Source organism: Mobula birostris, chromosome 31 (genome assembly GCF_030028105.1).
Source record: "Mobula birostris isolate sMobBir1 chromosome 31, sMobBir1.hap1, whole genome shotgun sequence".
Lineage (NCBI taxonomy): Eukaryota > Metazoa > Chordata > Chondrichthyes > Myliobatiformes > Myliobatidae > Mobula > Mobula birostris.
In genome coordinates, this window is record NC_092400.1 from 37,206,769 (window position 1) to 37,231,097 (window position 24,329).

Sequence of the window (24,329 nt, forward strand, 5' to 3'; positions counted from 1 at the left end):
AAAGCGTGTATCTATTTTTCCGCATCTTGAGATGTTATAAGAAATTGAACTCTCGCAGTGATCCTTAAATGAAAGAATGCAGTCTTAGTAATATGGTTAATATGTGATTTAAAATTTAGTTCTGAGTCAAAAATACTGCTAAATTCTTTACTTTTGGTTTGATTTGTAAGAACAAATGATCAAGTTTATTTCTAAGATTCATACTTTTTTTTATTGCTCACAATAACCAAAATTTCAGATTTTTCTTTAATTAGTCTAAGGAAATTTGAACTCACCTATTCTGTAATGTTAATAAGATACCAGACCAGAGGGTTTAGCCTCAGGGTCATCTGGAGTAACAGACAAATACAGTTGTGGGTTGTCTGCATAGCTGTGGTAATTCACCTTGCTGTGGCCTGAAATGTTGACCATTTATTCCTCTCCATAGATGCTGCCTGACCTACAGAGCCTCCAGAACTTTCTGTGTGTTACTCTGGATTTCTAGCATCTGCAGAGTCTTGTGTTTAAATGGTGCATAGTTCCTGAGAGGCAGGATTTATGAACAAAGAACCTGAGAGGCAAGATTTATGAAATTTGGAGAGGTATAATATGATTAGGAATAGTCAGCATGGCTTTGTCAAAGGCAGGTCGTATCCTATGAGCCTGATTGAATTTTTGAGGATGTGACTAAACACATTGATGAAGGTAGAGCTGTAGATGTAGTGTATATGGATTTCAGCAAGGCATTTGATAAGGTACCCCGTGCAAGGCTTATTGAGAAAGTAAGGAGGCGTGGGATCATGCCAAGGGGATATTACTTTGTGGATCCAGAACTGGCTTGCCCACAGAAGACAAAGAGTGGTTGTAGATGGGTAATATTCTGCATGGAGGTTGGTGACCAGTGGTGTGCCTCAAGGATCTGTTCTGGGACCCACTACTCCTCGTGATTTTTATAAATGACCTGGATGAGGCAGTGGAGGGATGGGTTAGTAAGTTTGCTGATGACACAAAGATTGGGGGTGTTGTGGATAGTGTGGAAGGCTGTCAGAGGTTACAATGGGACATTGATAGGATGCAAAACTGGGCTGAGAAGTGGCAGATGGAGCTCAACCCAGATAAGTGTGAGGTGGTTCATTTTGGTAGGTCAAGTATGATGGCGGAATATAGTATCAATGGTAAGACTCTTGGCAGTGTGGAGGATCAGAGGGATCTTGGGGTACAAGTCCACAGGGCACTCAAAGCTGCTGTGCAGGTTGATTCTGTGGTTAAGAAGGCATACGGTGTATTGGCCTTCATCAATCGTGGGATTGAGTTGAAGAGCCGAGAGGTAATGTTGCAGCTCTATAGGACCCTGGTCAGACCCCACTTGGAGTATTGTGCTCAGTTCTGGTCGCCTCACTACATGAAGGATGTGGAAGCCATAGAAGGGGTGCAGAGGAGATTTACAAGGATGTTGCCTGGATTGGGGAGCATGCCTTATGAGAATAAATTGGGCGAACTTGGCCTTTTCTCTTTGGAGTGACAGAGGATGAGAGGTGACCTGATTGAAGTGTAAAAGATAATGATGTTGATCGTGTGGATAGTCAGAGGCTTTTCCCCAGGGCTGAAATGGCTAGCACAAGGGGGCACAGTTTTAAGGTGCTTGGAAGTAGGTACAGAGGAGATGTCAGGGGTAAGGTTTTTATGCAGAGAGTGGTGAGTGCGTGGAATGGGCTGCCGGCGGCGGTGGTGGAGGCAGAAACGATAGGGTCTTTTAAGAGACTCCTGGATGGCTACATGGAACTTAGAGAAATAGAGGGCTATGGGTAAAGCCTAGGTAGTTCTAAGGTAGGGACATGTTCGGCACAGCTTTGTGGGTCAAAGGGCCTGTATTGTGCTATAGATTTTCTATGTTTCTATGTATATAGTTACTAGAGCTGCCCTAAACACTAGTGGTGTAATTGGCTGGCGGTACATGTAGATAGTTGTGCAATCTGAGTTAGTGCAAACAGGAATACTGATGTGTCAGTAACAGAATAACTGAGAGTTTGAGAACATGGCAGCACCACAGGAAGGGATGGTCAAAGAGCTGACCAGTTCAGAAGTCTTATAGTGGTGGGGAAGAAGCTGTTCTTGAGTCTAGATATCTAGGCTTTCAATCTTCTCCCAAAATGTAGAAGAGAGAAAGTTGAGCATCCTTGACAATGCTACTAGCCTCCTGAAGAAACACATTGTGAAGGTGGACTGGATGGAAGAAAGTGATAAGCCTGTGATGGACTGGACAGAGTTCAGCACTCTCTGCGGGTTCCCACTATCCATGCCAGACCAGTTGTCATGCCAGGGTGATACCCTCTTTTAAATGCATATGACTGAGAGGATTTGTTTTGCTTGAGGGCTTCTTATCAACTGAGACTGCAGGTGCTGGAATCTGGAGCATCAAACAACCTGCTGGAGGAATTCAAGGTGTTGTTCAGCATTTGCGGGCAGAAAGGAATTGTTGATGTTTTGGATTGAATCCCTGCATCAGAGCAGAGTTTTAACCCACAACATTGACAGCTTCTTTTCTCCCACCGATCCTCTTGACCTGTTGAGTTCCTCCAGCAGAGAGTTTGGTGAGCTGATGAAAGGTTTTGATGTAAAACATCAACAATTCCCTTCCTTCCATAGATGCAGCATGGCCCATTGAGTTCCTCCAACAGATTGTTTGTTGTTTAAGATTAAGATAAGCCTTTATTTGTCACACGTACGTCGAAATGTGACATGTGTCACTTGTGTGAACAACGAGCACAGTCCAAGATGGACTGGGGGCAGCCCACAAGTGTTGCCATGTTTCCAGTGCCAATGTAGCATGCCCACAACTCACTAACCCTAACCTGTATGTCTTTGGACAGTGGAAGGAAACCCATGTGGTCACAGGGAGAATGTACACACTCCTTACAGATGACAGCAGGAATTGAGCCCAGGTTGCTGACACTGTAAATTGTTACACTAATTGTTATACCACTGTGTCACCCTATGGGAGCTTTCTAATGACCAATACTTATTTTGCATTTTGAATTCCAAATTTAATGTATTGACTTCTTCTCTTGGGTGGGAGTTGAACTTGTATCCCTAAATTAGACCTAGTACTAGATACTAATCCAGTGCTACCAAACCCGGTCTACACATCAACTGCAAGCCCTTCCTTGTGGACTGAGGACAGAAGCTGAAATCAACACTGGCTTAAATGCTGAAACTAATGTTGCTCTTTTTCTCTGTGCTTTCTTTCTTCATAGACAAAATATGAGAAGGTGGTGAAGGATTTGACTTCTGTTGAGAAGCAGCTGGGGGAAGCTGTGGAACAACTGCAGTCCAGGGAGCTGGCAACCACAGTGACAGGTAAATAATGTCACCCAACAGGTTGCCTGTGTGTTCATGTAATGATTTCCCAGTGCTCCAGCTGATGAGCACCAGCACTGCACCCTGTCCAAAGCCTCCACTTCCTTCCTGTAAAGGAGTGATTTGAATTGCAGACGATATGTGCAGTCATCAAATGAAATTATTGCCATTGCCCTGTATTAGTTGCCGGTCCCATTTTGCAAACAGAACATCAGGGTGGTGGATGTTCTCCACAGAACCAATTTGGCAACAGACCTCTTAGATACAGAGGTGAGTTTTTACCTTGGAAAATCAATATTCCCAAATCGAGAGTGAGAGTAGCCAATGAGTTATCAGAATCAGAATATGGTTTATTGTCACTGATGTATGTTGTTTTGTGACAGAGTACGGCGCAATACATAAACATTGCTATAAATTACAAAAGATAATCAATAAAGCATAATGTGTAGCATAACAGTTTACAGTGCCTGCGATCAGTAATTGGACTTCAACTCGCGCCGCTGTCTGTAAGGAATTTGGGCATTCCCCCCAGTGACTGCACGGGTTTCCTCTGCATGCTCTGGTTTCCTCCCACAGTCCAAAGGGTTAGAGTACAAAGCTGTGGGCATGTTATGTTGGTGCCAGAAGTGTGGTGACACTTGCAGGCTACCCCAGCACATCCTGGGACTGGGTTGGTTGTTGGTACAAATGATGGACTTCACTGAACGTTTCAATGTACATGTGACAGAAAAGCTAATCCCTATCTTAAATAATGTAAAGTACGACTAACGAGATAGTGTTCATGTGTTCATCTCTGCCCTCCCCCCCCCCACTATCACTAGTCTGTGATAGTTTGTTGAAAAACAGAGAAAACTGCATAAGCCATAAATCTGAGCTAAAAAAGCTGGAAATATTCAACACATTGAGCAGCCTCTGAGGGTAATTAGGATGAGATATCACTAGCAAGCTAGGAGTGTGCAGACCATTGCAAGTTCTGTTTTCCAGAGTGAGCGAGGTAAACCTTTTGCTTTTTATTCCAGCTTGCTGCCCCTGTTATTTTTTTCCAATACTTCCTTTAGGATAGTAGCAAAAAGATTAAATAAACTCTGATCTTGAGTTGACTGCATTTTGTACCCTGGGTGAGCAGAGCATCCTGTATTGTGATTCCCTCACCCAGCATTGCTGCACTGCTTGTTATAAAAATGCAGTACAAACAACCCATGCTTTAGATAAATCCATAGAACTTCCACGTGTGCAAACTTGCAATGTTTGGAGCAAAGGTGGTCAAATGATTTTTCCTTGCTAATTCAGACTGATTGGCTACATTGGGCAGGCTGTGCATTTGGCTCATTTCTAATTGTGATCGACTGAAGGGTTACACAACAGACAGACCACAAGTGACAAGTGGACTGGATCAGTTGGGCGAGACAGATTCCCCTCTCAGTAGGATATGAGAGAACCTGTTAGGCTTAAACAGTGATCCAGCTAACCTTCCCTGGCCAGTCTCAGCTGATGCGCCCCTAAGTCATCAAAATATCTCGGGTTCAACTTCATGACTTGCCCAAAGTTAAAAGATTAGCAATATTTATCATATGCCTCATAAAACATTGAAAGTTGCAGTGAAATGGATTGTTCTGTGGCATTGACATTGACCAACACTCTCTAAGGATGGCTGGGGAGGGAGGACAGCCCATAAGTATTGCCATGCTCCTGGCACCAACGTGGCATTCCCACAGGTCGCTAATCCTAATCGTATGTCTTTAGGAAGTGGGGGAAAGCTGTAGCACCTGGAGGAGATCCACACAGTGACGGAGAGACAGTGGCGGGAATCGAACACCGATCAGTGATCTGTGAAGCAATTGCATTAACCTTTACGCTATCGCACTGCCCAAGTGTTAGTTTAGCAAGCCCTGATAATGTCAGATATAATTAATATCTCTTCTTGTATTTGCTACTCCACAAATACTTGCCTTCTGACGTTACATGTCTTGTGTTAGAGGAAGAATGGAAAATGCAGTGCGATTGTACGTTGATGGAAATGGAGTTCCTTCGGAAAAGGATCCGCATGTTTGAGGAAAGGGTAGATTCGGAGCTACAGATCAGACAGGAACTGGAACAAAAGGTAAAGAGCCTGGATTTTGACGGGAAAGATTATTGTTCTGGAAATCCTCCAGGGTTTTCCTGGTCTCCTGTCATCAATCTGATCTTCTATTGTGAGGTTTTGTCAAAAGATTCACTATTTCATATACACTGTCAGAAACGCATGGGTATCCACTTTATTGTATTAGGAACATTTAAGATCATGTTCAAGTTTATCTTTGTCAGAGGCATACATGCACAGGGTAGAAATGTTGTGAAAATTAGTATCTTACCACAATAACACCTACATTACAAGATGAAATCAGACACGTTAACATAAAATTAAATTAGCATAAATTATATATAATGTCCATGTGTAAAATATAAACTAAAATAAATAATGACATGAGTACAAGACTGGAAGAGAGGAAGACTATAGTGCAAGGTAGTATTAATGTTTTCAGTTCAAGAGCCTGTGGAAGTGAGGAAATAGATGTTGAATCTTAAATTCGGGACTGTACCTCTTGCCTGAAGGCAGCAATGAGAAGAGGGAATCAAAATAAATTCAGCAACCAGAATAAAAAGACGGGGGAAGTGGGAAGGGGCTAGCTAGAAGGTCATAGGTGAAGCCGGGTAGGTGGGAAAGGGAAGGGGTTGGAGAGGAAGGAATCTGATAGGAGAGGAGATTGGACCATTGGAGAAAGGGAAGGAGAAGGGGACCCAGGGAGAGGTGATGGGCAGGTGAGAAAGTCAGAGTGGGGAATAGAACAGCGGAGGGGAAGGGATTTTTTTGCCAGAAGGAGGAATGGATATTCGTGCCATCAGATTGGAGGCTACCCAGACAGAATATAATGTGTTGCTCCTCCACCCTGAGGATGGCTTCTTGTAGCTGTCTTTGGTGGGGAGAGCTGTACGCCTGATAGAACTAGCTAAATCCGCCACTCGCCCATGTACTTCTGCAATGGAATTTCCATACCAGGCTGTGATACAGCTAACACGAGGAATTCTGCAGATGCTGGAAATTCAGGCAACATACATCAAAGTTGCTGGTGAATGCAGCAGGCCAGGCAGCATCTCTAGGAAGAGGTACAGTCGACGTTTCAGGCTGAGACCCTTCATCAGGACTAACTGAAGAAAGAGCTAGTAAGAGATCTGAAAGTGGGAGGGGGAGGGGGAGATCCAAAATGATAGGAGAAGACAGGAGGGGGAGGGATGGAGCCAAGAGCTGGACAGGTGATAGGCAAAAAGGGATATGAGAGGATCATGGGACAGGAAGCCCAGGGAGAAGGAAAAGGGGGGGGGGGGAGAAACCCAAAGAATGGGCAAGGGGTATAGTTGGAGGGACAGAGGGAGAAAGAGGAGAGAGAGAGAAAGAATGTGTGTATATAAATAAATAATACAGCTAGTGAGGATACTTCCAATGGTACACCTGCAGAAGTTTGTTAGAGTCTTCAGTGACATGCCAAACGTCCTTAAGCTTCACAGAAAGTAAAGACACCAACCCACCTTCTTTGTGGTTGCACCCAAATGTTAGACCCAGGATAGGATCTGAGATATTGACACCTAGGAACTTATAGGCTGCCTAGGACATTTCCAGGAAGAAATTTTGACACGAAAAGTCCAGTGGTAGATTTAAGTTACAGTGAAGTATCCAGTCTCTGTCATAATGAGGAGTGTCTCCAGCAGTCGATTAGACTGCTTTTCTTCTGATCAGAAGATCCTGTTGAACATTGTTAATGTGGAAAGCTGCGAGTCTGATTCACTGATTTATTGGTGGATGGTGGAAGAGAAGTGTGGCCTCAGTCATGGCAAGGACAAGGCGTCAAGTTGTGGGGCTGCCTGTTTACAGCCACCCAGAGAGGAATCAGTCAGGTGTGCTCCACCAGAGGCAGTGTGGCAAGGCGTTGGATACTTGAGAACAAAACATAGGAGCAACACACACAAAATGCTGCAGGAAGTTAACAGGCCAGGCAGCATCTAGGAAAAGACCACAGTTGACGTTTCGGACCAAAACATTGACTGTACTCTTTTCCTAGACGTGGCCAAGCCTGCTGAGTTCCTCCAGCATTTGTGTGTGTTGCTTGGATTTCCAGCATCTGCAGATTTTCTCTTGTTAATAAAACATAGGCCAGAGTTTCTTCTCTCAGAAATTGCAGAGTTTTGGGAGTCTATTATGTTTCACCCAGGGTTGAAATATCTAATTCTAGAGAGAATGCATTCCGGACGAGAGCTGGAGAGTTCAAAGAAGGGGTGTGGGGCAAGTTTTGTTGTGCACAGCGTGATGGATGCCTGGAATGTGTTGTCAGGGATGCTCGTGGAGACAAATACAAAAGGGTGTTTAGGGGGTTCTTAGGCACATGAATGTGTAGAGAATGGAAGGACATGGACATTGTGCAGAGAATGGATTAGTTTAGTTAGGTCTTTAATTAATTAGTTTGATACTATTAATATGGCTGAAGGATCCAATCCTCTGCTGTACTTCTCCATGTTTTAAGTTCTCAGACTGCTGACCATCTCCGTGTGAATTCATGTCTGAAATAAGTACAATTTTGAACTGGATTCCAGACAGGAAAGTGGAAATGAGTTCCAGATCAGATCGACCATGAGCTTCTGGAATGGTGGAATTGGCTCGAGTTACTGCGCCTGCAACTTACGTTATTTTGTTTCTCAGCTTTCAGACCTCCAGCGAAATTATGAGCATGCCAAGCAGGAAGTTCAGCAGCTCAGGAGGAAAGGAAAGCAGTTGTCTACGGACTTGGAGGACACCAAGGTGTTGATGGAAGGTCAGCAAAGTCGCAATCATGAGCTGGAGAAGAAGCAAAGAAGGTTTGTCTGGGCTCTCCAGATAGCAGGTTCTTCTAATATGTATTAGTGATACTGCCTAACAGCTCCAGGGAACTTGGTTTGATTCTGATCCCTGGTGCTGTCTGTCTCCAGTTTTAACATTCCCCCTGTGAACTTTGTCAGGTGCTTCACTCTCCTCTCCGATCTCAAAGATATGCTGGCGGGTTAATTGGCCTTTCAAAATCATTGCTTAGTGAAGGTAAGTTTGCATTGGAGTGTCGATACTCTGCATTGGAGTCGCGATCCTCTGCACTGGAATCTCCATCCTCTGTATTGGAGTCTCCAACCTCTGTATTGGAGTCTCCATCCTCTGTATTGGAGTCTCCATCCTCTGCATTGGAATCTCCATCCTCTGCATTGGAGTCTCCATCCTCTGCATTGGAGTCTCCATGCCAGTTAGAATCTTCTGCATAGAAATTTGCTAGAGTCTTCAGTGACGTACCAAATCTCAAAGTTCTAATGAAGTAGAAATGCTGGCATGCCTTCTTTATGTTTCCATCACCTGCTTTAGTAATAAAATATCTGTTTCATTATACCCCTCTTTAGTAACCAGGGTACTTGTGTGCTGCTCTAGTTTGGTTTCTGGTCAATGGGCCTTCAGTTCATTGAAAATGGTGACTTTCTGGGAAAGATACTGTATTTTCTATTTTGACGTTAAACTTGACTGATTTTACCAGGTCTGGTCCTTTTCACTATCTCATTCAGAGTAAAGTTTACACAGGATGTGTTGCTATCTTAATTGCATTTCTGTTTCATCCTCTCTGCTCAGGTTTGATATGGAGCTGGCTCAAGCCCTTGGCAAGGCAGCCTTTGAGAAGAGCCTTCGTCAGAAGATATCACAGGAAAGTCACACTTTGAGGGCAGAACTTTACCGGTCGCAGCAGGACATAAAGGTGAAACCCAGTTTATAATGCTCTAGTACACTGAACTTCAATTATTTACAACGTTGGAGTATGCTGAACTAGAATGTATTTACAATGTTGGAGTATGCTGAACTAGAATGTATTTACAATGTTCTAGTACACTGAACTTCAAGGTATTTAAAATGTTCTAGTATACTGAACTCCTTACAATGTTCTAGTACATGGCACTTCAGGGTATTTACACTGTTCTAGTACACTGAGTGAAGTTATCCCCTCTGGTTCAGGAGCCTGATGATTGAGCCGTAATTTCCTGAACCTGGTGATGCAGGTCCTAAGGCTCTTGTACCTTCTTCCTAATGGTAGCAGTGAGAAGAAAGAATGCCTGTGATAATGGATGTTGCTTTCCTGTGACAGCGCTCCGCATAGAGGTGCTCAATAGTGGGGATGGCTTTACCCGTGATGTATCCATTTCTTTTTGTAGGCCTTTCTGTTTAACAGCATTGGTGCTTCCATACAAGGCCATGATGGAACCTATCAATGTACTCTCCACCATACCTCTATGGACTTTCATCAACATTTTAGATGACATGCTGAATCTTCGCAAACTTCTAAGAAAATAGAGGCGTTCCCATGTTTTCTTTGTAATGGCACCTGCATGCTGACCCAGGACAGATCCTCTGAAATAATGACACCATAAAATTCCTCTCCTCCTCTGACATCTTGATGAGGATTGGCTCATGGACTTCTGGTTTCCTTCTCCTTAAATCAATAATCATCTCCTTGGACTTGCTGACATTGAGTCGAGAGGTTTTGCCGTGGTACCACTCAGCCAAATTTTTAATCTCCCTCCTATATGCTGACTCGCCACCACCTTTGACTTGCCCAACAACAATGGTGTCATTGGAAATCTTAAATCTGTCATTGGAGCTGTGGTTGGTCTCAGTCATAAGTATAAAGCGGGTAGAGCAGAGGACTAAGCACACAGGTTCATGGTCCGGTCCGTGAACTCCTCATTCCATTTCACAGTCAGGTTCATCGATCCTTATTCCGGGTTTTCCTGTTTTCCCTTGTTCCTTTGGGTGCCTTAATTGAGGCACCTGATTCTCATTTTGGGCTGCCACATAAATACCTCTGCAAACCAAGGATTCCCTGCTGGACTGTTACCTTCCCCTCCCCATCTGAATCCCTGACAGTTTCCCTCGGCAGTTTACCTCGGCAAGTATCCTTGGCAATCACCTCGGAAAGTATCCTCAGCAGTCATCCTGGCCCTGCGTCCTAGAAAGGGTCCCGGCGGCAAGCCAAGAAGTCCCAACTCCGTACCCAAGAGCCTAACGAAGCCAAGTCCAAGAGCCAAGCCAAACCTAGTCCAAGAGCGGCATCCTGTGCTGGAGTTCCTCATCCTGTGCTGGAGTTCCCTCGTCCAGTCCAAGCCACGTCCAAGTACCTCGTCCAGTCCAAGCCACGTCCAAGTACCTTGTCTAGTCCAAGCCTAGTTCAAGAACCTCGTCCTGTCCAAGTCAAGGTTTTGTGTTCTCGTCCTGTCCATGTGCCTCGTCCTGTGCAGGAGTTCCACGTCCAGTCCTGTAGCCTAGCCACATCCGGTGCCGTAGCCACATCTTGTCCTTGCCTAGATCCAGAGTCCGAGCCCCAGTCAAGACCCAGGTTCCGGGTCCCTGCCCAGTCTCTGGCTCGGAGTCCTAGCCCAGGCTCCTAGTTCCAAGTTCCTTGTCCTGTTCCTAGTACTTCAGTGTCTGTGTTGTCTTGCTTTTGGGTCCGCCATCAACACCCCTGTATGATACACAGCCTTATGGTGCACCCATGACCTTGTAGTCTACCTTCAAATTCATTTGTGGTACCTTGGTTCAGCAGATCCATTGTGCATGCTTTCAGTCATGGGACACTTGCATGGTTTGGGGGTGACATTGACTTTGCTGTTCCTGCCACTCTAGTCTGACACTGAAATCACAAAATGAGTGACTGTGATTTCCTCTCTACCTTGTTTGACAGGAAAAAGAATCTGAAGCCACTATGTTAAAGCAGCAGATAGCAGAGCTGAAGGCTGAACTGAGTGACCTCACATCCTGTGAGCCCCAGGACAAGGAGACCGTGGCGCAGATGAAGAAGCAGCTTCGTCATCTTGAGGCTACAACAAAGAAGCAGAGTAAAGAGATGAGTGAACAAGTGGGAAGCATTGAACAACTAGAACAGGTCAGCCAGCATCTGGCTAGGCAGCATCCACAGCCGCCAAGCCAGCTTTCCTTTCCCAACCCAAATGTAAGCGACGAAGTGTCTCTAGTCTTAGAGAACATCACAAACAGGGCTTCACTGCCTCCCTGTTCATGGCATAGATACATCATTCTGCAATTGTTAGTCAACTGGAGACCGGCACAAGGGATGAGATTAAAGATTAGTTTTATTTTATGTCAGTCATATAGTAACGCATTATAGCGCCAATTCCCATGTTATCTGTTAGGAGTTAGTATATTCTTCCCATGAATTAGCCAAAGCTAAGAATTAATCACAAGGAAATTCAGCTTCATTCGGAAGATTCTCCTCTACACTCAAAAACCAATTTCCCCCAGGATCAATAAAGTATGACCATGACTATGACTATGACTAGTGCTTTCACATCTTTCCTCCAGTGTGGTGACCAGAAATGCATGTAATACTCTGAGCAAGGTCTAACTAATGGTTTATAAAGTTCACACATAACCTCCCTCCCTGCTCTTGTATTCATGTGCAAGAGCACATCAGCCAGGATGTGACAATTGCCCCACGCGCACTGTAATATCGGTATTTTATCCTCCATCAATCAATCTGCTATTCAATGAGACTGTGATTAATCTGTGAACTAACATCACGCAGCCTCACCTACCCATGCCCTGTGATCTTCAACAGTAAATCCCGCTTTAATTGCCTCTCAAGGACCTTTTGCAATAATCAGAGAAGCAGAATTGAGATGCATATTGGCTATTATAAGCTCAAATGGCAGAACAGGCTGAGAGATTGAATGGCTTGCTGTTGCTCCCATGTCCTTATTCAGTTTAGATTTAGAATTTTATTTCTTACATCCATCCAACAGCATGAGGGAGTAAAAATCTTAATGTTGCATCTCTGTTACAATGTACAAGCAATAAGGAAGGGAAATGTGGGAGGATATTACCCAAACACTAAGATTGTATACATGTATGTACAGTTAGATATGCAATCAGATCAATGTGCATTGATCAATCTGATGGCCTGGTGAAAGAAGCTGTCCCGGAGCCTGTTGATCCTGGCCTTATTGCTGCGGTTCTGTTTGCCAGACGGTAGCAGCTGAAACAGTTTGTGGCTGGAATCCCTGATAATGCTTCGGATCCTTTTTATGCACCTGCTGCTGTAAATATCCCGAATAGAGGAAATTTCACATACACAGATGTGCTGGGCTGTCCGCACCATTCTCTGTAGTGCCGCGTGATTGAGGGAATTACAGTTCCCGTACCAGGCAGTGATACAGCCAGTCAGGATGCTCTCTAATGTACCCTTGTAGAAAGTTCTGAGGATCTGCGGACTCATGCCGAACTTCTTCAGCCACCTGAGGTGAAAGAGGTGCTGCTATGTACAGTCCAGGTGAGAGCCTCAGTGATGTGTATACCGAGGAAATTGAAACTACTCACCCTCTCAACTACATGCCCATTGATGTCAATAGGGGTTAGTCTGTCTCCATTCCTCCTGTAATCCACAATCAGCTCCATTTTTTCAAAGGGAGAGGTTGTTTTCTTAACATCACTGTGTCAGGGCATTGACTTCTCCTCAGTAAGCTGTCTCATCCTTGTTGGAAATAAGGCTTATCAACGTTGTGTCATCTGCAAATTTGATCGGAAGATTGGAGCCATGCATGGCAACACAACTGTGGGCATATGGGGAGTAGAGGATGGGGCTCAGGACACAGCCCTGGGGCTCCTGAGATGAGGGTCAGAGGGGCAGAAGTGAGGGAGCCCACTCTTACCATCCGACAGGAAGTCCAGGATCCAACAGCACAATGCAGGGAGCAGGCCAAGGTCTCTGAGCTTCTTGTCTAGCCTAGGGGGTATTATGACGTTGAATGCTGAACTGTGGCCCTAGAACAGCTTCTCACATTAAGCATCCTTCTCCAGATGTGTAAGGACGGTGTGTAGGGCTGTGGCTATTGCGTCATCTGTCAATCAGTTGTGTGGGTAGGCAAATCGTAGGGGTTCCAGTGTGGGTGGTAGCAAGCTGCAGATGTAGTCTTTGACCAGCCTCTCAAAGCATTTGCTTATGCTTATGACAGCCCTGACTTTGCAAGAAGGTTAAAAGCACGTAAGAATATGGTGGCAAGAGGAAGTTATCCGTCCCCTCCAGCCTATTCCAACATTCAGACTTATTATGGCTGCCCTTTATTTTTTATTTAGTGATGTATCACGATAACAGGCCCTTCCGGCCCAACAAACCCTCACCACCCAATTACACCCATGGGATCAATTATCCTATGAGCCTTTGGAATGTGGGAACATCTGGAAGAAACCCACACAGTCACGGTGGAAAACGTACAAACTCTGTACAGAGAGTGGCGGGAATTGAATCTGGGTCGCTAGACCTGTAATAGCGTTATGCTAACCACTACGCTACCATGCCACCCTGTACTTCTGTTTTGCTTCCCTGGTCATTAATTCCCTTGGCTAACAAACACCTGTTGGTTTCAGTTTATTGTGTTTTGAGGGAAAGAACATTGCACTTCTATTGATAAGAACTATTCCCCAATACCATTGGTGAATGTCCTAGTTATAAATTAAGGAGAAAGTACCCTTCATTCTGGACTCCCAGCAGAGCAAATAATTCCTCTCTGTGTTCTTCCTCAGATTATTTGGTTATCGTAAGCAGTCCAAAGGGCACATCCTCAGTAGAGAGAGCAATGCACACAAAATGCTGTAGGAACTCAGCAGGACAGGGAGCATCCTAACTCCTGACGAAGGCTCTCACACCAAAACGTTGACTGTTTATTCCTCTCCGTAGATGCTGCTTGGCCTACTGAGTTCCTTCCACATTTTGTGTGTGTTGCTCTGGATTTCCAACATCTGCATAATCTTTTGTGTTTAGGATAGAAAGATTTTCTTTTAGATCAGAGATGAGGAGGGATTTCTTTAGCCAGAGGGTGGTGAATCTGTGGAATTTATTGCCACAGACAGCTGTGGAAGCCAAGTCGTTGGGTATATTTGAAGTAGAGTTTGATATGTTCTTGATTAGTGAAGGTGCCAAAGTTATAGGAAGAAGACAGGAGGATGGGGTTGAGAGGGAAAATAAATCAGTCATGATCAAATAGCAGAGCAGACTCGATGGGTTGAATAGCCTAATTCTGCTTCTGTGTCATATGGTCTTAATAGGACTATCTGCTTGAGACATCACACACTACTTTGCCACACCTCCTGCTGTGTCCAGAGCCTGGATTTGAGTAGGTGATGCTGGGAAATGTATGGCTGAGATTTGCTTGGGTTGCTTTGTTGGCTGAATGGACTGTCGATAACCACTGATTTGCTTAGACACTCACCTATATAACCTTCTGGGGGTTGTTATCGTGATCTTAAACCCATTTCTAAAGTGAGGAGAAACATATGGTTAAAATAAAAGCTTTTACTGGCTGTATTTTATGTGCCTGCATTATGGTTGTACAAGTTCTTACAATTGTACAACAACGCATTTGCTGTCAATGAATGGTTTCTCGAAATTGGGTCACTACTGATCAATATTCTCCCAACCCAGCGTTCATTGTCTGCAACGCATGTTGAAGCAGATGAGAGACCTTGAGAGAGCAAGCTGTCGAGACCTGCATTGTCAATGTGTGCTGGGAGGGATCCTTGTTAAGATGTCATGAAAAGAGCAATTAAATGATTTCTACACCTGGCTGAAACTCTTTGAACTTCCAGAACCATAACATTGAAGAAATACGCTTTCACTGAGGATAGATAATATAGAACCAGATTAATTTTCAGAGGTGCTGAATAATATGACTGACACATTGCTTTTAGAGCTAGGCTGTCTACGTTGTAGACGATTACCCTGGTCCACAAATAACACATCTTACGGCAAATATAAAGACAGCGTGTGGTGATTTGTCCACGACTATCTGGAAGGCACCTAGTTTATCCTACTCCTGTTTGTATCCTGATAATATTTCTGAAAGTCTGCTGAGAGGAATTATTATCTATTATCTGGCACTATTATCTGCCCTTTCTCATGCTCTGCACGATTAAAATTTGTAATACTATTTTAATAAAACTTACCAGCGGTTAGGTACACCTTTCTGTTCCTTTCAATAGGATAAAACATACTAGGAGACGGCAATTCAGCCCTTTTATCTGTTCCATCTTTCAACAAGATGAATTTTAGTTGTTAAGACATGTCCAAAGTAAATTTATTATCCAAGTACATATATGTCATCATATACAACCCTGAGAGTCATTTTCTTGCGGGCATAATCAATAAATCCAATAACCATAAAATAATCAATGAAAGACCACACCAACAGAACTGTCGGCCGGTGTGCAAAAGACAACAAACGGTGCAAATACAAAATGAAAGAGAAAGATAAATACATGCATACATACTTAAATAAGCAAACATTAAATATCAAGCCAACACTGATTTCTCTAGATGATAGTTCCACACTCCTGCCACCTTTGCACTGAAGAAAAATCTCTTCACTTCTTTCCTGAGAGGCTTGGGTCTGATTTTACTTTGTCCTGTGATTGCAGTATGAAATTAGGCCAATTAGCCCATTGGAGCATTGTTGGCTCTGTGCAAAGTAAGTTCCACAAGTCCTACTCCATCTCCCCGTACACTTACAGTATATTTTAATGTTATCGAATTGAATCTATTCCAATACTGTCTGGCCAGTGCTTTCAGAGCCTCATCAATCCCTGTATATAAAAGATTTTCCTTTGTCATTTGGCCAATTCCACCATTCAGCAAGTGCTGGGGAATGTATGCTTGAGCTCCTGCAGCAGCTGAATGGATAGTTAATGGCATTGAACTAACTGGGCATGATCACTTCCATAACCTATTGGAGACTATTATCATGATCTTTTGCTTTTCGTAATATTTACTAATGAGTTAGATAAGAATACACCCAATGTACCTTTCCACCAATGGGAACAGATCCAACCTATCTATTCAGTTGACGCCATAATCTTAATTACCTCTTGACATCCACTTTTCCAAGAAGGACTTACCAACTTTTTCAGTCTACCCACAGAACTAAAACATTCTCATTGCTGGAACCATCCCAGTCTCACATTTCTGTAACCCTCTCGAAAATCTTTAGATTTTATCTGATACGATGGAAAAGTCTTTTCTATTCCTCTGTCAAATCCTTTCAAAATACTAAACCTCTCAAATAAGTCATCCATTAAGAGCATACATACCTAGTCTACATAATGTAACCCCAAAAGCCTAGTGAGCTTGGGTGAATGTGTTTTTCTCCCCTATAACTGATAACTCCTTGGGAGATGCAGTGAGTGCCCTGTGGTACGAAGCATCCAATGAATTCAAACCAGGACCAAGGTGTTCTACCTCCTCCCTTATGTTCTACCCTTCCAATTATAAGGTGTAGGATCCCATAAATCTTTTCAGTTATTATTTTTAATTTAAAAATTAACTTTATTCATAACAATACATAGAGGACATACACTGAGTACACATCTTTTCAGATATTCGGTGAATATCAGAGTAATATATCAAACAGTACAGCACTGTACAGGCCCTTTGGCCCATAATGTAGTGCCAACCTTTGAACCTACTCACTCCAAGTTCAATCTAACCCCTCCCTCCCACATAGCCCTCCATTTTTCTATCATTCATGTCCCTATCTAAGAGTTTAAGTATTCCTAATGTATCTGCCTCTACCTCCACTCTAGCAATGCACCTGTGTGTAAATGAACCTATTTCTGACGTGTTCCCTCCCATACATTGCTCCAATCGCATTAAAAAGGCCCCCACCTGTTAGCTATTACTGTTGTGGAAGAAAGGTGCTTGCTATCCATTACCAATGCCTCTTATTACAGAGGAATCACATTCAGTACACATCCTTTCCTCTGTTCACTATACATCAGAATAATACATTTTTTATAATTTGGCTCGGCAGAAGGAAGTACATGTACAAAGCACAGAAAACAGATCATTTGGCCTAACTCATCCATGCCAACCCAGTGGCCTAAGTTAGTCCTATTTGCTTGGGTTTGGCTCGTACCCCTCTAAGTATTTTCTATCCATGTACCTCTCCAAATGTCTGTTAAACAGCTCTCGCTTCCAGCATTTCAACTGGCAGCTTGTTCCATACTTCCACCACCCTTTGTGTGGAAAACGTTGCTCCTCAGCTCCCTTTTGCAACTTTCACCTCTCATTTTAAACCTAAGCCCTCTCACTTTGGACTCCCCTACCCTGGGGAGAGGACTGCGGCTATTCACTTTATCTATGTCTCATGTCCCATGTAGTACTTGACAGGTTGTTGACAGGACTCAGCTCCTCAGTGTCCAGGGGCGACAAGCCCCAAAACTGTGGTCCCTCCTCAGAAGTCTTTGTGTTGACTGATGCCCATCAGCATAAAACCCTGCATGCTTGAATGTGCCTAACAGCAACATGCACCTGCAGACATCTCCGTAGTCTGGAAGAGCAGCTTGGTTTGGTCTGACCAAAGCACAATTGACACTGAGATGATGAACTTCTAACAGCAGTTGACAAGGGTCTTAATGTGTACCCTGGGAAAAATTTGTAGGTTTTATACTCCATGACAACTTTTCAGAGATCTATGTACCTTGTTTAAATGATATCTATACTTTCAACATTTCATTTTTTTTTAAATTTAGAGATACATCGCAGAACAGGCCCTTCTGAGCGACACTGCCCAGCAAACCACTGGTTTAACGCTAGCCTGATCAAATACAATTAACAATGTCCAATTAACCTACCAACCAGTACTTCTATGGACTGTGGGAGAAAACTGGAGCACCAGGATGAAACCCAAGCTATCACAGGGATAACTTAGGGAGAGTTTAAACTGAGTTGGCAGGGGGAAGGAAACCAGGGTGTTAGGGTCAAGGAAGGGGAAGATAGAAATAAATCAAAGATACTGTGCAGCAAAGATGGCAAGAAGGACAGGCAGGTGAATAGACAGGATAATTTGCTGTGCGATAGAAATATAGCAAAGTCAGTAACAGATACTGATCTAAATGTACTGTACTTAAATGCACGCAGCATTAGAAATGAAGTGAATGACCTTGTTGTACAGCTACAGATAAAAGATATGACATTGTGGCCATCACTGAGTAATAGCAAAATGATGGATGTGATTGGGAGCTGAATTTCCAAGGATATACAGTGTATAGGAAAGATAGGAAGGTAGGTAAAGGGGGTGGCGTGGCCCTGATGGTAAGTAACAATATCAAATCACTAGAAAGAAGGGACATAGGATCAGAAGAGGTAGAATCCTTATGGGTCGAGTTAAGAAATGGCAAGGGTAAAAAGACATTAATAGCAGTTATAATACAGGCCTCTAAACAGCAGCTGGGATGTGGACTGAAAGTTACAGCTGGAAATAGAAAAAGCATGTCAGAAGGACAATGTCAAGATAATTATGGGGGATTTTAATATGAAAGTGGATTGGGAAAGTCAGGAAGGTACTGGATCTCAGGAGAGGGAGTTTGTAGAATGTCTACAGGTTGGCTTTTTGGAGCAGCTTGTCCATAAGCTCACCGGGGGATTGGCTGTTTTGGATTGAGTGCTGTGTAACGAACCTGAGGCAATTAGGGAGCGGGAGGTAATGGAACCCCTTGGAAGGAGTGATCATAATATGATTGAGTTCAGTTTCAAATTTGAAAAGAAGCTGGTATCAGGTGTATTGATATTTCAGTGGAACAAAGGAAATTATGGTGGTATGAGAGAGGAACTGGCCCAAACCGATTGGAAAAGTAAGCTAGATCGAGGGACGGTAGAGCAGAATTGGATGAAATTCCTACAAGAAATAAGGAAAGTGCAGGAAAAATACATTCCAAGAAAAAAGAAAATCATGAATGGAAAAATGGCACAAATATGGCTAACGAGAGAGGTTAAGGCTAAAATAAAAGCAAAAGAGACGGCGTACAAGGAAGCAAAAATTAGCGGGGAAAATGACGACTGGAAGACTTTTAAAAACTTACAGTAGGAAACTAAAAAAGTCATTAGGAAAGAAAAGATGAATTATGAAAGGAAGTTGGCGATTAACATAAAAAAGGATTCTAAGAGTTTTTTTAAATATATGAAGAGTAAAAAAGTGACACGGGTAGATTATAGGACCGATAGAAAATGATGCTGGAGTAATTATAATGGGTAACAAAGAGATGGCGGAGGAACTGAATGAGTCTTGCATCAGTCTTCACAGTGAAAGACATTAGCAACATACCTGATAGCCAGAGGTATCGGGGAATAGAATTAGCTACAGTCAAGATTACTAGAAAGAAAGTGCTTGGGAAGCTAAATGGACTAAGAATAGATAAGTCTCCCGGACCGGATAAGGTGCACCCATGGGTTCTGAAGGAGGTGGCTTTGGAGATTGTGGAGGCATTGGAAATGATCTTCCAGAAATCAATAGACTCTGGCATGGTTCCGGAGGACTGGAAGGTCGCAAATGTAGTTCCGCTGTTTAAGAAAGGAGGAGGCAGCAAAGAGAAAATTACAGACCTATTAGTCTGACATCGGTAGTTGGAAAGTTATTGGAGTCGATCCTCAAGGATAAGGTTATGAAACCTCGAGGTGCATGACAAGATAGGCCCAAGCCAGTATGGTTTCATGAAGGGAAGGTCCTGCCTCACCAACCTATTGGAATTTTTTGAGGTAATCTCAAATAAGATTGATAAGTGAGAGGCTGTGGATGTTGTGTACAGTATTTGAATTTTCAAAAGGCCTTCGATAAGGTGCCGCATAAGAGGCTGCTTAATAAGATGAGAGCCCATAGAATTACAGGAAAGATATTGGAATGGGTGGAGCATTGGCTGATAAGCGGAAAGTAAAGGGTGGGAATAAAGGGATCCTATTCTGATTGGTTGCTGGTTACTAGTGGTGTTCCGCAGGGGTCGGTGTTGGGGCCACTTCTTTTTACAATGTATACCGATAAATTAGATTATGGATTAAATGGTTTTGTGGCTAAGTTTGTGGATGACACCAAGATAGGTGGAGGAGCAGGAAGTGTTGAGGAAACGGAAAGGTTGCAGAGAGACTTGGTCAGTTTAAGAGAGTGGGCAAAGAAATGACAGATGAGATACAATGTTGAGAAATGCACGGTTGTACATTTTGAAAGAAGAAATAATCGGGCAGATTATTATTTAGATGGGGAGAAAATTCAAAAATCAGAAGTGCAAAGGGACCTGGGGGTCCTCGTGCAGGATATCCTAAAGGTTAACCACCAGGTTGGATCGGCAGTAAGGAAAGCGAATGCTATGTTGGCATTCATTTCAAGAGGAATAGTGTATAAGAGTAGGGAGGTGTTGATGAGGCTCTATGGGATATTAGTGTGATCTCATTTGAAATACTGTGTGCAGTTTTGGGCCCCCTATCTTAGAAGGGATGGTCTGATGTTGGAGACAGTTCAGAGAAGATTTACGAGGATGATTCCTGGAATGCAGGGGCTAACATATGAGGAGCATTTGTCGGCTGTTGGACTGTATTCATTAGTGTATAGAAGAATGAGAGGGGATCTCATAGAAATATTTTGAATGTTGAAAGGGTTGGACAGAGTAGATGTGGAAAGGCTGTTTCCTTTGGTGGGTGAGTCCAGGACAAGAGACCACAGTCTTAGAATTAGAGGGTACCCATGTAAAACAGAGATGAGGAGAATTTTTTTTTAGCCAGAGGGTTGTGGATTTGAGGAATTCGTTGCCACATACAGCTGTGGAGGCCCGATCATTGAGGGTGTTTAAGGAGGAGATTGATAGGTATCTAATTAGTCAGGGTATCAAGGGATATGGGGAAAAAGCCGTAATTGGAACTAGATGGGAGAATAGTTTAGCTCCTGGTTGAGTGGCAGAGCAGACTCGATGGGTTGAATGGCCTACTTCCGCTCCTTCGTCTTGTGATCTTGTGAATTTACAAGCTCCTTATAGATGGTGCAGGAAATGAACTCCAGACTCCAATACCCTGAATTGTAATAGCATCTAGCTAACCTTTGCGTTACCATGGCATTTAAATAATATCTAGGTCTTTCTTCCTTTTGGTTATAGTGGATGACTTCAGACAGTAACAGATTCTATCTGCACCATGTTACCACTTCATATAATCTATCAATGCCTTTCTGTAATTAGATGCTTTCCACCACACTGCATCATCCTCCATCAATCATTTTGTCATTGTAGACCTGCAATTGTGATCTTCATTGTGTTATCTAAATCATTAATGCTTATTGTGAGTAATTGAGACTCTACAGTTGATCCAGGTGGGAAATCAAAATACCTTCCTCATTTGTTAGAAACCTACTCTTCCCACCCTCTGTCCTTTTATTGCTGAACCAATCTCCTAACTACATTAACAATTTCCCTCCAGTTCCCGCGAGTTTAATCTTAACTAATGGCCTTTAATGTGGAAGTTTATTGAATGGGTTCTGCCTGAAATACACTGATGTTCCTCATCTGCTGTTCAAAAAATTAAATTAGGTTCATTAGCTGTGAGCCTATCCTTTTGGGACGGGCGGAGTTTCTTTGAGGAGCCCAGTTACTGTGTGTGAGAAAACAAAACATAATCTGCATTTGTATAGCAGATTTAATAGGTTTACTTTGTCCAGTGGCAAAAGACTGGACAGTGTAGTTCAGTCACTGTGTTTTCTGTTACAAACAGTGAGGTGATGATGTCTGCATAATGTTTAATGCTTTTGGGTCTGAGGGTGAGATGTTGAAACTAACCTTAAACTCTGTTCCTAGGGGATGAATGGGAGGTGAACGGCATGTCAAAGGATGAGTGGGAGGTGAATGCCAGGTCAGGGGATGAATGGGAGATCAGCTCCCATGTCAGGGGATGAATGGGAGGTGAACAGCATGTCGGGAATGAATGGGAGATCAGCTCCCATGTCAGGGGATGAATGGGAGGAGAACAGCATGTCAGGGGATGAATGGGAGGTCAATGCCATGTCAGGGGATGAATGGGAGGTCAATGCCAGGTCAGAGGATGAATGGGAGGTGAACGGCATGTCGGGGATGAATGGGAGGTTAATGCCAGGTCAGGGGATGAATGGGAGGTGAGCAGCATGTCAGGGGATGAATGGGAGGTGAACAGCATGTCAGGGGATGAATGGGAGGTGAACAGCATGTCGGGGGATGAATGGGAGATCAGCTCCCATGTCAGGGGATGAATGGGAGGTGAACATCATGGGAGAATTTCAGATGTATCACACAGATGCTGATCCATGTGTAAATGCACCATGACTGCATTCTCTTTATTTTGTCAGAGATACAGGCGGTAGAGATGGGGCCTGTATTCTTTGCCCATTCTTAATTGCCCTTAGGAAGGTGTGATAAGCCCCCAGTTTGAAGCAATGTCACCCGTGCGGTGAAGGCACTTCTATTGTCAAAGTGGAGAGATTTCTATAATTCAGACCATGTGATTAAAAGATCTGGATATAAAGTGGTGGGAGAGTTGTTGTCAGTGTCATTCCCATACGTCTGCTGCTCTTGTCCTGGTGGTTAGATTTGGAGATGCTACCAGTCTTATTGCCGTATGCCAGTTACCCCTGTCCTGGTGGTTGGATTTGCAGATTTTGTCAGTCTCATTCACATATGCCTCTTACCCTTATCTTGGTGGTTGGATTTGGAAGGTGGTGTTGAAAAACTACAAAGAATTAGAATGGATTTTGCAGGGTGCTATGATGGTGTAGCGGTTGGCAAGGACACTATTACAGCTCGGGGCATGAAAGATCGGGTTCAATTCCAATATCACCTGTAAGGAGTCTATACGTCCTCCACGGGGAATGCATGAGTTTTTCTTCGGGTGCTTTAGTTTCCTCCCACAGTCCAAAGACATACTGCTTTAGTAGGTTAATTGGTTATTGTAAATTGTCCCTTGTTTAGCTAAGGTTATATCGTGGGTTGCTGGTCAGCGCGGCTAGAAGGGCCTATTCCACGGTGTATCTCAATAAATAAATTTCCCATGTCAGGGGGTGTAAGTTACAAAGAGAGTCTTCTTAACCAACACCCCACTCCGCCGTCCTGTGAATTAATCCAAAGAGATTAAAGAGAAATTAGCTTTATTTGTCACATGTACATTGAAACAAGCAATGAAATATATCATCCTGCATCAAATCAGATCAATGAGGAACTTTCTGAGCAGCCTGCAAGTGTCGCCATACTTCTGGTGCCATCATAACAAGCCCATAACCCGCTAACCCTAACCGTACGTCTTTGGGATGTGGAGCAAGCCAGAGGAAACCCACACTGTCCTGAGGAGAGTGTTCAAACTCCGTACAGACTGCAGAAGGATCTGAACCTCAATCAGTGATCACTGGAGCTGCCACAGTGGGCTTGTGGTCAATGTGGGCAGTTTGTTGCAGCATACATCTGAGAACCGGGCCATTTAGAGTGATATTGAAGGCTTACTCAGCACAGAGGCAACACTGACAGGAAAGAAGCTGATTGTCAGCTTCTACAGACTTTTTAAAGCATCTTCCACAATAAAACAAAGTTTAGAGTTCAAAGTAAAATTAATTATCTATATATGTAATTGTCACTATGTATTACCCTGAGATTCATTTTCTTGCAGACATTCACAGTAGAGGGAAGTAATGCAGTAGAATCAATGAAAAACTACACACAAAGACGGTCAAACAACCACTGTGCAAATAATAAATAAATAATACTGACAACATGAGTTAGAGTCCTTGAAAGTGAGTCCAAAGGTTGTGGAATCAGTTTGGTGAAGTTACTCATACTTGCTCAGGAACCAGATGGCTGAAGGGTAATAACTCCTCCTGAACCTGATGGTGTGGGACCTAAGGCCCCTGCGTCCTTTTTCTGATGACAGCAGTGAGAAGAAAGCAAGGCCTGGGTGCTGGAGGTCCTCGATGATGGATGCTGCTTTCCTGTGGCAGCGCTCTGTGTAGATGTACTCAGTGCTGAGAGGGCTTTACCTGCGGTGGACTGGGCCCTATCCGTCACTTTTTGTTGGCTTTCTGGTTCTTGGGCATTGACATTTCCAAAACAGGCCATGATGCAACATTAAGAA

At 43.5% G+C, this 24,329-nt stretch overlaps 1 protein-coding gene across 3 annotated transcripts in view; it reads left to right on the plus strand.

The window, feature by feature from the left end:
* LOC140190674 (unconventional myosin-XVIIIb-like) overlaps positions 1-24,329 on the plus strand; it is a 462,061-nt gene that overhangs the window by 324,279 nt on the left and 113,453 nt on the right. For all 3 annotated transcript variants that reach the window (XM_072247443.1, XM_072247444.1, XM_072247445.1), the window contains 5 exons: positions 3,234-3,336; positions 5,313-5,437; positions 8,066-8,220; positions 9,008-9,131; positions 11,109-11,309. In XM_072247443.1, the coding sequence (XP_072103544.1) occupies positions 3,234-3,336; positions 5,313-5,437; positions 8,066-8,220; positions 9,008-9,131; positions 11,109-11,309 (708 nt within the window). The remainder of the gene's footprint in view (positions 1-3,233; positions 3,337-5,312; positions 5,438-8,065; positions 8,221-9,007; positions 9,132-11,108; positions 11,310-24,329) is intronic.